The 14408-nt window shown below is 62.7% G+C and overlaps 1 protein-coding gene across 2 annotated transcripts; it reads left to right on the top strand.

Annotated features, from left to right (window-relative positions):
- The first annotated feature begins 611 nt into the window (after positions 1 to 611).
- ZMIZ2 (zinc finger MIZ-type containing 2) lies at positions 612 to 14408 on the top strand. Of its 2 annotated transcripts, none has more exons than XM_006269361.4 (19): positions 612 to 747; positions 4894 to 4994; positions 5404 to 5518; positions 5746 to 5948; positions 6293 to 6485; positions 6697 to 6936; positions 7381 to 7554; positions 7679 to 7744; positions 7895 to 8054; positions 8473 to 8614; positions 8733 to 8943; positions 10570 to 10675; positions 10844 to 11001; positions 11125 to 11192; positions 11446 to 11514; positions 11780 to 12030; positions 12180 to 12355; positions 12459 to 12686; positions 13033 to 14408. In XM_006269361.4, the coding sequence occupies exons 2-19, from the start codon at positions 4945 to 4947 to the stop codon at positions 13138 to 13140; spliced, it is 2718 nt and encodes a 905-aa protein (XP_006269423.2). In that variant the 5' UTR covers positions 612 to 747; positions 4894 to 4944; the 3' UTR covers positions 13141 to 14408. The 2 variants fall into 2 exon arrangements, with proteins under 2 accessions (XP_006269423.2, XP_014462573.1); XM_014607087.3 differs by having other exon boundaries at positions 613 to 747; positions 8470 to 8614.

The raw sequence follows: 14408 nt of genomic DNA, 5'->3' as shown, positions 1-14408 counted from the left end.
AGGAAGCCCAGGGGTCTGGGACACAAAAGGGCACATGCACAGACACCACCCTGGTGTCCGGGACGTGCACACACACAACCGAGGCAGCCAGGGTGTGAACGCACACATGTGCACGTGCACAGGCCTGGGCCCTGCGGCTGTGTAATGACAGGGAGTGGGGTGCTGTGTCGGGCTGTTAACTCTGGAACCTACTGATGCCCGCCACCCCCCCAGGCCTCCACATGGCCCGGGGGGGGGGTCAGGCCACAGGTGGTTTAAGGGGGGGCGGGTACGCTGTTGCTATAGCAACCGGAGGGGGGGGGAAGAGGCCGCCTTTGGGACAGGAAGTGCAGACTGAGACTTAGCCCTAATTGGTTGCTCGGGGCGGGGCTGCCCTTGGCCAGGACTCGACGGGCAGAGGAAGGGCCAACGGGAGAAGCGGCGCCGGCCGGGCCCAGGGTGCGGACGAGACGGGGCGCGTCCCAGCAAATCGGGGGGCTGGATGCAAATGAGATGCAAATGAAGGCCGGCCGAGGCGGGTGCGGCAGGCCGGGAGGAAACAGGCCGGGCGGGGGAGCGGCGCTCGGCGCTCGGCTGCTCAGGCCTGAGCGGGGCGGGGCGGGGCGGGGCGCGCGGGGATCGGCTCCATTGTGCAATCGCCGCGGCGGGGATCGGGCGGGATCGAGCGGGACCGGCGCTGCCATGTCCGCGGCCCCGGGCTGAGCTCGCGCCTCCCCCGCACCCGGCCTCGTTGCCGCCGCGGGCAAGGTGAGCGCGGCGCGCCGGGTCCCCCGGGAAGGGCGGGGCGGCGGGGCCGGATCCCCGCGTCGGATCCCCCCGGGGCCGTCCGGACCCCGCAGCGCGCGGCGGGGAGCGCGGCCCGAGCGCGCGGGGGCGCCCGGCCGGCCCCGCCGCTGCCGGGGCTCGAACCCGCGCTGCCGCCTTTGTCCCGCGGCGCCCCCCAGCGCCGGGGCCGCCCCGCCGCCATCTTGGGGATGGGGGTACCCAAGGGGAGCCGTCGCCATGGCAACGCGGGTCTCGCCCGCGGCCCCCCCCCCGCCCCGCCAGCCCGCCCCACGCGTGGGGAGAGCGAGGCGGGCCGGGCCCCTGGGCGAGCTCGTCCCGCCCGGCGGGGAAGCCATGGCAGGCTCGGTGGAGACCGGGGGGGGGGGGCTTCCTTAGTCTCGCCCCGCACCCATTTCTCAGGTGAGGAAACTGAGGCAGAGCGGGGCAGCAGCTAGGGGAGAGCCCAGGTGTCTGGGGGCTTTGTTAATCTCACCCTGTGCCCGTTTCTCAGGTGAGGCAGTGGCTTGGCAGAGGAGAGCTCAGGTGTCCGGGGGGCTGAAGAGGCCCAAAATGACTGAGCCTGCAGGCCAGGCGAGGCGGGGGTGGGCTCTGGGACGGGCAGCGTGGGAGAGCAGTTAGAGGAAGCGGGCGACTGCTTGGGGTCTGCTGGGCCAGGCCAGGCCGGGCCTGTCTCGGTGTCAGGTGCTGTACACGCAGATCTGGGCGCGACCTGGCCCCCAGGAGCCTGGTGCAGACACCACATAGGTCCAGAGCCAAGCTGAAGTCATTGCCCCGCTCACTGGCTATTGGCCGGCTGGATCCCGGCCCAGCTGCGCTCGGTGCTGTACTGTGCTGAAGGGTCTGGCAGGTGGGTGTCCTGGACGTGTGGGGGGAGGATGGATGCTTGGCTCCTGTGCGTGCGCCCTGGTCGCTCGGGTCCTACATGCGCGTGTGTCCCAGTTGCGGGGGGGCGCGTGTGCGATATTTTTGTCCCCGTGAGCCCTGGGTTGCATGTGCATATGTGTGCGTGCATGCGAGCGTGTCAAATGCCTGGGTTCAGTCTGTGTGTCTGTGTGTGCGCGCACATGCACGTGCCTGTGTCCCAGACACCTGGGTTCTGCGTCTGCTGTCCTGGGGCTGGGGGGCTGTGTGTATGTGTGCGTGCGTGTGCATCCTGGACACCTGGGTCCTGACTCTGTGTGTGTGTGTGTGTGTGTGTGTGTGTGTGTGTGCTTGCATGCTCATTAGGGGGCATGGTCTTGGCCTCAACGTGTGCATGTGCCAGGCCTGGCTGGATTTCCCAGGCAGGGCAGGCCCCGGAAATCCCCCCAGGGCTTTGCCATGGCCTGCTGTGGGGAGGGAGGGCACACTTCTTCCTGGCAGTGTCCTTAGTGTGACTTCCCCCACACGCACACAGGCAGTGGCTGGGATGTGTCATCCCCGCCCCCACGCGTGGGCCGTTGCAGAGCTGCCAGCAAGAGGAGGGCTGGGGGGGGCCATGTGTCACAGCAGCATGTGTCAGTGGTGGTGCCAGCCCTGTGTGTGTCATGGTAGCCCACAGGTCAGCCATCCTGTGAGCTTCATGTGTGTCGCAGTAGCGCATGGGTTAGCAATGGTGCAAGCCTGGTGTGCATCACAGCAGTGTGTATACGTGCAGCTATGACCCTGGTGTGTGACACAGCAGTGAATGGGTCAGTAGTGGTGTGAGCCCCATGCGTGTCATGGTAACACACAGGTCAGCAGTGATGTGAGCCCTGCATGTGTCATTGTGCATAGGTCAACAATGGTGTGAACACTGCGTGTGTCATGGTAGTGCACAGGTCAGAAACGGTGTGAGCTCCACATGTGTTATGGTAGCACACAGGTCAGCAATGGTGTGAGCTCCATGTGTGTCATTGTAGTACATTGGTCAACAATGATGTGAACACCTTGTGTGTCATGGTAGTACATGGATCAGCAATAGTGTGAGCTCCATGTATGTCATGGTAGCACATGGGTCAGCAACGGTATGTGTTGTTGTAGTACATGGGTCAGTGATGGTGTGAGCCCCTCGTGTGTCATTGTAGCCCACAGGTCAGCAATGGTGTGAAAAATGCCCGTGTCATGTTAGGACACGGGACAGCGGTGTTGTGAGCCTCATGTGTCACAGTAACGTACAAGTCAGCAATAGTGCAAGCCTGGCATGCGTCACAGCGGCATGTATCAGCAATGGTGCGAGCCTGGCATGTCATGGCAGTGCATGGGTCAGCAGTCACATGAGCCATGTGTGTCATGGTAGCACACGGGTCAGCAGTCATGTGAGGCCCATGTCTGTCATGGTAGTGCACAGGTCAGCAATGGTGCAAGTCCCGCATGTGTCATGGTAGCAAGTATCACTGACTGCTAATCTATGCACTGCTGTGACATGCCAGGCTTGCACAGTCACGCTGGCCCCATGCGTGTCATGGTAGCACATGGGTCAGCAGTCATACGAGTCTGGGACATGGTAGCACAGGGGTTGGCAGTTATGCAAGCCACATGCATGTCATAATATCACAGGGGTCAACAGTTGTGTGAGCCTCACATGTCATGGTAGTACATGGGTCAATGCTTGTGTGAGCTCGTTGCACGTGGCAGCAATGCCCATGCGAGCTGGAGGTGTTGCTCCTCTTGGGTTCCCCCCAGCCACAGGGCCAAGGCCAGAGTTACCTCTACGCTCTGACCACTATCCTCCTGCTCATGCAGGTCAGCTCTAGTGCTCCCAGGTGGGCATCGCACCATGCAGCGTGCCCAGTCCTGCTGCCCACATGGCTGGCAGGGGGGCTGGCTGGGCCAGTCCATCCCCTGGGCAGAAATGTTTTGGGTGCCCTTCTGTGCCTCTCTCAGCCCCTAGTCCTGGGGCCAGTTGGATGCTGCCCCCTGCCCTCCTGCTGCAGCTGGGAGAGTTAAGTGCGTGGGGAGGGTTATCAGAGCGGCTTGGTTACCTAATGGTTATAGCAGGGTGGGGGTGCAGGGTCTATTCCCCCCTGACCTTCCCCCTGTGCCTCAGTTTCCCCCTCCCAGCAGGCATCTGGGGTGCTTCCATCCCCTGCCCCCTGGAGCTAGGGGGATTAAATGCAGGGCTGTGGGGAGAGGGGATAGCAAAGCAGCCTGGCTGCCTAATGGTTAGAGTGGGGTGGGGCAGCGGGTCTGGTCTCCCGTGCCTCAGTTTCCCCCTCCCAGCAGGCCTTCAGTGGAACTTGAGGTGACGCTGTCCCTTTAAGGGAGCTGGTTTGGACTGGTGAGGCTAGGAGTGGCTCCAGGAGAACACTGCGTTCTGCCTGCCCAGGGGAGTGGTGCCGGGGCCTGCCAGGGGCTGGGGCCCCTGGGTGGGGGCCCAGACACAGCCAGCTCTGGGGTGGAGCAGTGCCTAGCCCGAGGGCCCCCTGCTCTTCTGCCTCTTAACCCCTTCCTGCTCCCCCCAAGTCAGCTCAGCACCAAGAGGCTCTAGTTGAACCGTGCCTCAGTTTCCCTCAACCCATGCTGGATTCCAGCCCCATCCACCAGCCACGGTCTGGCTGAGATCTACCCAGTGAGCTGCTTGTGACCCACCAGGGTAGGGCAGCAGGTTGGCCTGAGCCCTTGGGAATCCCCCGTCAGGACTCCTGGGTTCTGTTTAGGCTCTGGGCGGGGGAGGGGAGGTTGTTGTCAGGAAGTCGGAGGCCTGGGTTCTCTCCAGCTGTGGGAGGGGAGAGGGGTTAGGTGGGTGTAGGGGGTGGGGATGCCTGGGTGGGAGGGGAGTGGGGCTGGGGGGTGAGAGGAGGGGCCCTGGGAGCCCAGACTCCTGGGTTCTCCCCAGCCAACACCAGCATGGGGGCACAGGGGGGTTCTTCGACCCCATGCCAGGGTTTGTGGGGGCAGGAGGGTTCCCTGGCCCAGCTGAGGCAGAGGCGGATGGGAGACGCGAGCCAAGGCCGCGGCGGCTGGGCTGGGCAGGACGCCAAGTTCTCTCCCAGGTTGATGTCGGCGCTGCCAGGAGCGAGGGTGAACGCTCCCCCGGCACAGCGGGTCCTGCTGGGGGGGGCCTGCTCAGCCCTGCCTGACTGGGGATTGCCTGCCTGCCCCCCCCCCCCAGCACCCCCTTCCAGCTGATGCCTGCTTGCTCCCCAGAACCCTCTGGAGTTGCCACCACCCCTGTGGGTGCCCTGGGACACGCCGCCGATGAGCTCCATGAACCCAATGAAACCTTCTCTGCCACCCACACCGCATGGGTGAGTGCTGGGGGCCTGGCTGGGGCTGGCCACATGGCCAACAGGCATGGGGACATACTTGAGCCACATGGGCCTGGGCCAGTGTCTTCTCCCCAGACCCTCCCAGCCACAAACCCCCCTCAGCATCGCCCTCCCCCCTCCCCAGTCTCCACAGATCCCCCATTGTCTCTTGACCTGGCCACAGATCCCCCGCCTGTCCTCTATGCCCAGGCCATGGATCCCCCCACTCCCTCCCATATGGCCACAGACCCCTCCCCAGCCACGGATTTGAATCCTGGGCCCTGGAGCCCCTAGCCAGCCCCGACCCGCACATATGTGTTCACAGCCACACTGGTCATGCGTGACCTGTGTTCCCTGTTCCCCCTGCCAATCTTCCAGTCTGTTAATGAAGTTGTTTTTCATTTCCTAGTGATGGTTCATTTGCATACGAGTCGGTTCCTTGGCAACAGAACACCAATCAGCCGGCCGGATCTCTCTCCGTGGTAACCACCGTGTGGGGAGTCAGCAACACGTCCCAGAGCCAGGTACCAGTGCCCGGAAGCTGGCACTGGGAGCACAGGGGGGATCCCTGACCCCAGACCCCCCCCCCCTCCCCTCCCCTCCCAGTGGGTGGGGGTGCCCAGTCTGTGCAAAGTAGTGTCATGGAGAAGCCCATGGGCCTGATTTCCACCTGCTGGGCCTACCCCAGGTGCCACGTGAGTGTCATGTGGGTTTTGATGGGGCCTGTCTTTGACTCTGCTTGCTCCTGTAGGTGTTCGGAAATCCCATGGGCCCCGGTGGGAACACATCTGGTACCTCCATGATGCCCGGTCTGGCTAGCAGTGGCTCAGGCATGAGCTCACCCCCGTTCCTGGCTCAGCAGCCATTTGCTGAGGGCGCCGCAGGCAAGGGCTACGTCCAGCAGGGTGTCTATGGACGCGGTACCTACCCTGGCGGGCCCAGCTTTGCAGCTAGGTAAGGACAGGAACAGCACCAGGCCCATGGGTGCACCCTCCCTCCATGCCTGCCCCCTGTTCCTGGGCACTTGGCAGCGGGCAGCGATCTCAGCTGGGTGCCCTGGTGTTAAGGGGATTCAGTGTCTGGGGGCTGGGGGAGCTAGGGACTAGGTGGAAACATGGGGACCTACACGGCTTGTCCCATTTATGCCAAGAGTCACCCTGGGCACACAAGCCGCTGTTCCAGGCTGGTTGGGTTTGGAGTCCGCCATGTGCCCACCATGGGATGAGGGATTGGAGCAGGGAAATGGATGGTTGCATCAGGATGTTTGCCCCAACACCCTTCTTGTCCCCACCCCGCAGCTATGCAGGCAGTCCCAATGGCCCCGGGGGCCTGGCGCTCCCCTCCCATGCTGCGCGGCCGCCTACTGACTTCACCCAGGCAGCTGCTGCTGCTGCTGTTGCTGCTGCTGCCGCCACGGCCACGGCCACAGCCACAGCCACGGTGGCTGCCCTGCAGGAGAAGCAGAGTCAGGAGCTGAGCCAGTATGGAGCAGTACGTGTCCGTTTGTGGCCGGGTGCCCCCCAAGCACCACCTGCCTGGGGCTAGAAGCCTGGGCAGGGAGGGGCTGGGTGCCTGGGCAGTGGAAGGGGTGCAGGTGGGTGCCGGGTGGGGGTAGGAGTGGGTGCCCAGTGCCAGGATGCTGCCCTGCCCTTGGGGTGAACCCTGACTTGCCCCCACCTCCTCCTGCCTCCTGTCTCTGCAGATGGGGGCCGGGCAGACCTTTGGCGGGCAGTTCGTGCCACACTCAGCGCCACGTGGCCCCGCTGCCTTGGGGACTGTTATGGGTCCATCGGGCATGGCTCCCATGACTCTGAACGCTGCCCGGGCCCCTGGCTTGAGCCCCCTGTACGGTGGGCAGCGGTTGCCCCAGCATGGCTACCCTGGCCCTCCTCAGACCCAGCAGCTGCCCCGCCAGGGCGTCAAGAGGGCCTACCCCAGCGATGTGAGTATGGGCTGTGAGTGGGTGAGCACCAGAGGGTGATGGCACCAGCCCCCAATTCAGGGCCTAGGGTGGGGTGTCAGGAAGATGCTGCCAGACCTGTGTTGGTGCCAGCTGCTAGGCTCCCAGCCCTTGCCCAGGTCAAACCCAACCAGGGCTGGTTCAGCTGAGTGACCTAGGTCTGGGATTTAGGGGCTGGGTGCCCAGGCACTGGAAGGCTGGAAACCAGGTGCTTGGGCACTGGGGCCTGGGCAGGGCTGGGTGCTCTGAGAGGGGGGTAAGGGTTGCCCAGCCAGTACCTCTGCACTAGCTCCGCCCCAGAAGCAGCGGCATTCTTCCCATTGGACATCAAACCTCGGTTCAGGGCTCTGGTTCTTTTCTGTGTATCAGATGGGGGCTGGTGCTACTCAGTTCCCTCACATAACACCCTCTTACCCCTTGCCTCAGGGCTACCCAGGCCAGCAGTATCTGCAGGGGGCGCAGTACCCAGGCCAGGCTGTGCAGTATGCCCCCAGTGCCCCCCAGCCATCGGCCCCCTCCCCCTCCTACCCTGGGCATAGGATGCAGCAGAGCATGGGCCAGTATCTCTCTGCCTCAGGGTCCACTGGGCCCTACTACAAGGTAAGTGCTTGGCTGGCTGGCTGGCGTCTCCACAGCTTGCTTGGGGTGGGGAGGGAGTAGCGCAAGAAGGGAACCCAGGGGCTGGGCTAGGATGCCTGGCTAATTTCATCTTTTGGCTTGCCAGCCTAACGATCAGTTCAATGGGCAGAACACCAGCTTCGGCACCTACAGCCAAGCTACCATGAATGGGGTGAGTCCTGGCAGCGGGCATGGGGCATGCCCCCACCTCCCTGGAGAGCACAGCAGGGCTGTGGGCCCCTTCCAGTCTTCCCTGTACCCTGGCTGGTCCCTTGGGGACGCTGGGGGCGAGACTTATGCTGCTCTGGATTCACCCTTGCAGCCTGGCAGGTCCATGCCCAGCTACCCCAGCTCGCCCGGGAACCCTACGCCCCCTGTGACACCTGGCAGTGCCCTGCCACCCTACGGCTCACCTGGGCAGGACGTCAAGTCACCCTTCCTGCCGGACATCAAGCCCAGCATTCTGCACCCATCCCCCTCGGGTAAGGACCTCCCACACTGCCTTGGTGCCCCACCTGTGGCTTCTGATGTGGTGGCCTGGGGCCTGCCAGGGAGGCTGGGGGGTAAGCGCCCCCCCCCCCCCCTTGATATCTCCCATGGCTTTTTGGGCCACCCCCTGAGGCCTGGGGCCTGTTGGGGGGGGATAGAGGGGGTAAGACCCCCTCCTTTGGTGGCTGCCATGGCTTCTGGGAGTGTCCTGGCACCCCAGGACCCTGTGGGGGGTGGTCCTGAGCTTTGCCGGGGTGGGCAGCCCTTTTAAGAGCCAGCCTCCATTTGTTAAAGTTCAGAGGGGTTGTGGCCTTTATGGGCAGGGCTTGTTCAGGGGTGGAGTTGAGGTCCCCAGGCTCTGCCTACCAAGGGGGTGATGTGAGGGGGTTGACGGGATGCCCCCCCCAGCAGGTGGGCCGTGTGAGGAGCTGCGCCTCACCTTTCCGGTGCGTGACGGCGTGGTGCTAGAGCCCTTCCGCCTGCAGCACAACCTGGCCGTCAGCAACCACGTCTTCCAGCTGCGCGACTCTGTCTACAAGACCCTCATGATGCGGTGGGGGCTCCCCATCACTCCCCCTCCCTCCCCCCAGGCTGGAGGGATCCCAGGGGATCAGCCCTGGAGACCCCCCAGCCCCCCAGGGCTCACTGGTATCCTCTCCCCCTGCCCCCAGGCCCGACCTGGAGCTGCAGTTCAAATGCTACCACCACGAGGACAGGCAGATGAACACCAACTGGCCAGCTTCAGTACAAGTGAGTGTCAACGCCACGCCGCTGACCATTGAGCGTGGGGACAACAAGACCTCTCACAAGCCTCTCTACCTGAAGCACGTGTGCCAGCCGGGCCGCAACACCATCCAGATCACTGTCACCGCCTGCTGCTGTGTGAGTGCCTTCTCCCCAGAACCCCCCTAGCTTGGCTTGGGGTGTGGGTGCCATGGGCTGGATCTGTGTGTCCTAGCTCAGGGCGTATGTGGGTAGCCCAGGGCCGTGGCAGGTTGGGGTGGGAGCAGAGCAGCAGACGGGGCAGGGATCATAGGATAGGAGGCAGAAAGCAGAGCAGCTGGTGGGGCAGGGATTGGAAAGCAGAGCAGCTGATGGGGCCTGCAGGTGCTGAGCAAAATACGGTGTAGGGAACTGAACACAGAGCAGCTGATGGGGCCTGCAGATGCCCCCCCCACCTGATGGGGCAGAGAGCACAGGGCAGGGAGCCAAACGCAGATGAGCTGATGGGGCAGGATGCTGAATGCACAGCAGCTGATGGGGCCTGCAGCTGCCCCCCCACCTGAGGCATCCCCCACAACATAACTGGGCCCAGTCCAGCACAGGGCCAAGGGGAAGGAAGGAGCTGGTTCCCGTCCACACCAAGCCCCCAGCTACTGAGGGAGGCTGAGCCCCTTCAGCATGTGCTGACCCAGCCAGCCAAGCCTGTGAGCAGAGGAGAGAAGAGCTGACTTGCTTTCTTGATGGGTTTTGGACCTCCAGATTGGAAAAAATGTTGATTTCCACTCCCCCGGCCAAAAAGCCCCCAGAACTGTCACATCTGGACCCAAAACTCAGGCCTTTTGCCCGGCAAGCCACAGACTGGCTTTCTCATAGCCTTGGGTGTGGCCATGATGCATGTTACCCCCATGGGCTGCTGTGGGAGTTCTGAAGGGTGGGTTGGGAGCAGAGGGGCCTGGACTACACTTCCCACAATACATTGCATCACCCCAGCCTATATCCCCGTTTTCTGTTTTGCCTCTGTTTCTGGCAACTCCACTGAGATGCTCAGAGGTTCCCGGCTAGAACAGGGCTCTGGGAAGGCCTCGCTGCTGGGGAGAGGGTGGCCTAGTAGTCAGGCAGCAGGGCCAACTCCTTGGAGCAGCCAGCAGGAGGTGCTGGCAGCCTAGACGCCTGGGTTTCAGCTCTCGCTGCATGCCGTAGACTGTCGATGCTGCATGTTGGCAGCTGGATGAATTGAAATCCTTCATTAGGGGCCAGAGATGGCAAGATCTGTCCTCCCATGCCCTTGAGCATGAGCCCAGCTCTGAGCCAGACCCCTGAGGCATCTGAGATCTTGGTTTCAACCGTCCCATAACTGTCAGCAGCCACATTTTTCCCACAACCCCCCCACCGGACTGGGCTGTGGAGTCCATGCTGGATTTTGCCACCAGGGTGGATATGTGTGACTCTTCAGTGCAACCAGGGACAGAGCTGAGGTCCCGTAGCTGGACGTGGGTTAATAGCAGATCCCAGGATCTTTGCCTGGTGGACAGGGAGAGAATCTAGGAGCGATGTGGGCCCCCTCCAGAAGGGAGTTTGGAGACAGCTCTTCTGTAGCCAGGGGGGAGTGCGTTGGAGATCTTGAGCTCTTGTACTGGACCCAGTCAGCCAGGGTGGCTGTGCAAAGGGGCAGCCAGGCACTTGCACCCCAGAGCTCAGAACTGGGGATCTCTATGGGCAGAGCTCTCATGGGAACCAGACATGGAGCCCCAGCCCCTCTCTGAACCCTGGCCCCATCCTTTGCAGTCTCACCTCTTCGTGCTGCAGCTGGTTCATCGCCCCTCTGTGCGCTCTGTGCTGCAAGGTCTCATCAAGAAGCGGCTGCTGCCGGCTGAACACTGCATCACCAAGAGTGAGTGCCTGGAGGAGCTGGGGGCTGGGAGCTTGGCTAGAGCAAGGGGTGGGAGCCCAGTCCCTGAAGGGCTGCCCCTGGGAGCACCAGGTGAGCTGCTCCTAGTTTGGGGTCCTGCAGCCAGTAAGAGCCATGCCCCTGCCCTGTGGCTTCTCCCTCTCTGCCCAGTCAAGCGCAATTTCAGCAGTGGCACCATCCCGGGCACACCGGGTCCCAATGGAGAGGATGGGGTGGAGCAGACAGCCATCAAGGTGTCCCTCAAATGCCCCATCACCTTCCGGAGGATCCAGCTGCCCGCCAGGGGCCACGACTGCCGGCACATCCAGGTGAGACCCCTTCTCTTGCTCCTGATCCCTGGGCCTGGTGGGGTGGGGGGCCCCCCTCAGAGCACGGTGCCTGCTGGGGTAGCACAACCTGGCTCATGCTCACCTGCTGTCTCCCATGCTCAGTGCTTTGACCTGGAGTCCTATCTGCAGCTGAACTGTGAGAGGGGGACCTGGCGATGCCCCGTCTGCAAGTGAGTGGCTGATTCAGGGCAACAAGGTGCAGCAGTTAGAACCAGGCTCTGCTGGGGAATTTCCAGTCCTACACTGCCTCAGTTTCCCCATGTGTGTGACAGGCATCAGGATGGGGGCATCTGTCCTGATCTCTGCTGGCAGGACATAGGGTATCCAGGCCGGGAGGGGTTGTGGGGGGGTGTGGGCTGCTATGGGGTGCTGAGCCCACGCTTACTCAGCCTCCTTCTCACCCTTGCCATGCCTTGCCTGCAGCAAGACAGCCCTGCTGGAGGGACTGGAGGTGGACCAGTACATGCTGGGCATCCTCATCTACATCCAGAAGTAAGTGCCCCCCTGCCTTGCCCCCCACTGCACTGTAATGCTAGAGCCAGCTCTCGCCACTAGGGGGCAGGGCAAGCCAGAGGTGCCCCAGCTGCCCTGTAGATCTGCCAAGGGAGCGTCTCCTAGAGACCCCCCAAGCCTGACATGGCGTGGGCAGCTGGCTGGCCCTGGTGTTGCGAGCTGTGTTTAGCCCAGAATAAGCGCTGGGCACAGCCCGCTAGACTCAGCAAGGGCTAACCAGCCCTGTGGTGCTCTGCCTCCTCAGCTCGGACTATGAGGAGATCACTATCGACCCAACGTGCAGCTGGAAGCCAGTGCCCGTCAAGCCTGACGTGCATGTCAAGGAGGACCCGGACGGCCCTGTGCTAAAGCGCTGCCGCACCCTGAGCCCCAGTCACATGGTGCTGCCCAATGTCATGGAGATGATCGCGGCCCTGGGTCCTGGCTCCTCACCCTTCGCTCCCCTGCAGCCTCCACCTACTGCAGGTGGCACTGCTGCGGACTACAGTAGCCAGGGTGAGTGTTCCTCACATTTCCTTACCATAGGGTGCTGTGCAGGGTGAGCAGGGCATGGAGTATCCCAGCCTGGGGAGTCATGGGGGCAGGGCAAGGGGTATCTAGGCAGTGGGTCTGTGGGCAGGGCATGACATGCTTCTCCCCTGCAGGCTCTGCATTCCCTGGCCCTGGGAGCTTCCCGGACTCCTTCCCATCCACCAACCCCGGCACGCCAACGCTGCCTGATTTCCCACCAGCACCGCCTCCTGTCTCCTACCCACCCGATGTGCCTAGTGGCCTCCTAACTCCTGAGAAGCCGCCCGCATCCTCTGGCACCACCACACAGGTCAGCTCAGGGGGCCAGCACAGGCTGCGTGGCCATGAGGCCTGCCACGGCTATCCCCTGGCTGGTGCTGCCTTCACCGCCGGCTTTTCTTCTCCCCCTGCAGATGCCCCCAGCGGGCCGAATGGACCCTTCCCACAATGCCGTGCAGCAAGGGCTCCATGCTCCCGGCCTGGGCAGCCACCGTGCCACGCCACAGGCCCGGACACCACTGGCACAGGGAGGATCGGGGCCACCAGGCCACACTGGGGACCTGGCCTTCACCCCCGGGCCAGGAATGGTGGGGCAGGCAGGCATGCCGGGGGCCACAGATGGCCCGGAGCCTTCCCTGGACGTAAGTGATCGCCTTCCCTCCCCATCTCCCTGTAGCCCCATGCCAGCTGGTGCCCAGGGTGCAGTCCCTGGCCAGCCAGGCTGGAGTAAGCCAGTCGGGATTCCTGGGTTCTTTTCTCAGCACAGTGGGTTTGGAGTAGGGGTGGATGAGCCCAGACTCCTGGGTTCCCTTCCCAGCGGGGCTGGATCCAGGGAGCCCAGATTTCTGGGTTCTTTTCTCTGTGGGACGGGAGCAGGGGTGGGTGAGCCCAGACTCTTGGGTTCTTTTCTCAGCAGGGCTGGATGTGGGGAGCCCGGATTCCTGGGTTCTTTCCCGCCCAGCTGACAGCCCCCCTCTGTGTCTGCAGCTGCTGCCTGAGCTGACCAACCCCGATGAGCTGCTGTCTTACCTGGGCCCCCCCGACCTGCCCACCAACAGCAACGATGACCTCCTGTCCCTCTTCGAGACCAACTGAACTTCTCTCTTCCCCCCATGGACCTCTCCCCATGCCCAGTGTTTGGGTCTGAAGCTCCTGCCACTGTCTCGGGGAACCATGGTGACTCTGGGCAGGGGGGACCCAGGGGTCCAGGATGTGGGCCGGGAGATCTGTGGCTGGAAAAGAGCCCTACTGACCCCATGGCTGGGTGCCTGGACATGGTACCTGTCCCACGGTGAAACATCCCATGTCCTTTCCCACCCCCATCCCCGCCAATGCCCGCAGTATCCCTTGCCACCTCTATGCCCTGGATGTGTGTGGGCAGCTGTGCGAGGCGAGAGCGGCCGAATTCTGGCCCCACAAGCACAAGGATGTACATAATGTAGAAACACTAACCCCTCCCCAACCCGTGACATATTTAAAGGCAAGAGCATCGCCCCAGCCCCCCTGTATATAAATGTGCATACGCTGCCCTATTTGTAACATAGCCCCTGCTGTGTGGAGCCCCCCCAGCACGCCAGCTGCACCCTGCGGCCTGTCTGCCTCTGCCCTGAGCTGTGACCGAAAGAATCGGGGCTGTTTCCAGCCCCCAAGCACGCCCAGATCGGCCGGTGGGGGGTGAGTAAAAAATTGGAGTGTAAAGGAAAGGAACACACCTCCCAGCATACGCATGCACGCACATGGATACATGCAGGCATGTACACAGACATAAGAGAGGGAAGTAGGGCTGGAAGGGATCTCTAGAGGTTATCTAGTCCAACCCCTATGTGCATACCTACACGTGCATGCACATGGATAGACACATGGACATGCACGCATAGACATACGTGCACAGATGTGCACACCGCTATGCACATACACACACACATACATGCAGACCCTTGCACACAAGCACAGGCATGCATGTGCACACGTGCTTGCATACACACAGACATGCGCACATGTACATGCAGCTGTGGGCTCACATGCACACACTTGCAGAGAGACACGCTCAGATGTGAGCACACAGACACGTGTGCACACCCTGCACAGGTGTGCAAGCATATGCCCACAAACACAGACGTGCACACTTGCAAGGAAGGGGGAGTAAGGAGTATGCACTTCCCTTCCCCACGCATGTGCGTGCACACACTTCCCCATCCCAGCCTGACCTCAGCAGAAGCTGGGGTCCTGGGAGGGGCCTGCTACCCCCAGTTGGCCCCCCCGACCCCATCCTGCCTATGTCCAAGCGCCGCGGCTGCGGCCCCAGTTGGTGTTGGTGTACCTGGGTGTCCTCGCTCTCCATTAAAGGATTTCTTTTGACCATG

This window comes from Alligator mississippiensis, chromosome 7, assembly GCF_030867095.1.
Source record: "Alligator mississippiensis isolate rAllMis1 chromosome 7, rAllMis1, whole genome shotgun sequence".
NCBI lineage: Eukaryota > Metazoa > Chordata > Crocodylia > Alligatoridae > Alligator > Alligator mississippiensis.
The sequence above is the reverse complement of the archived record's forward strand: the minus strand, read 5'-3'. Positions and strand labels throughout refer to the sequence as shown.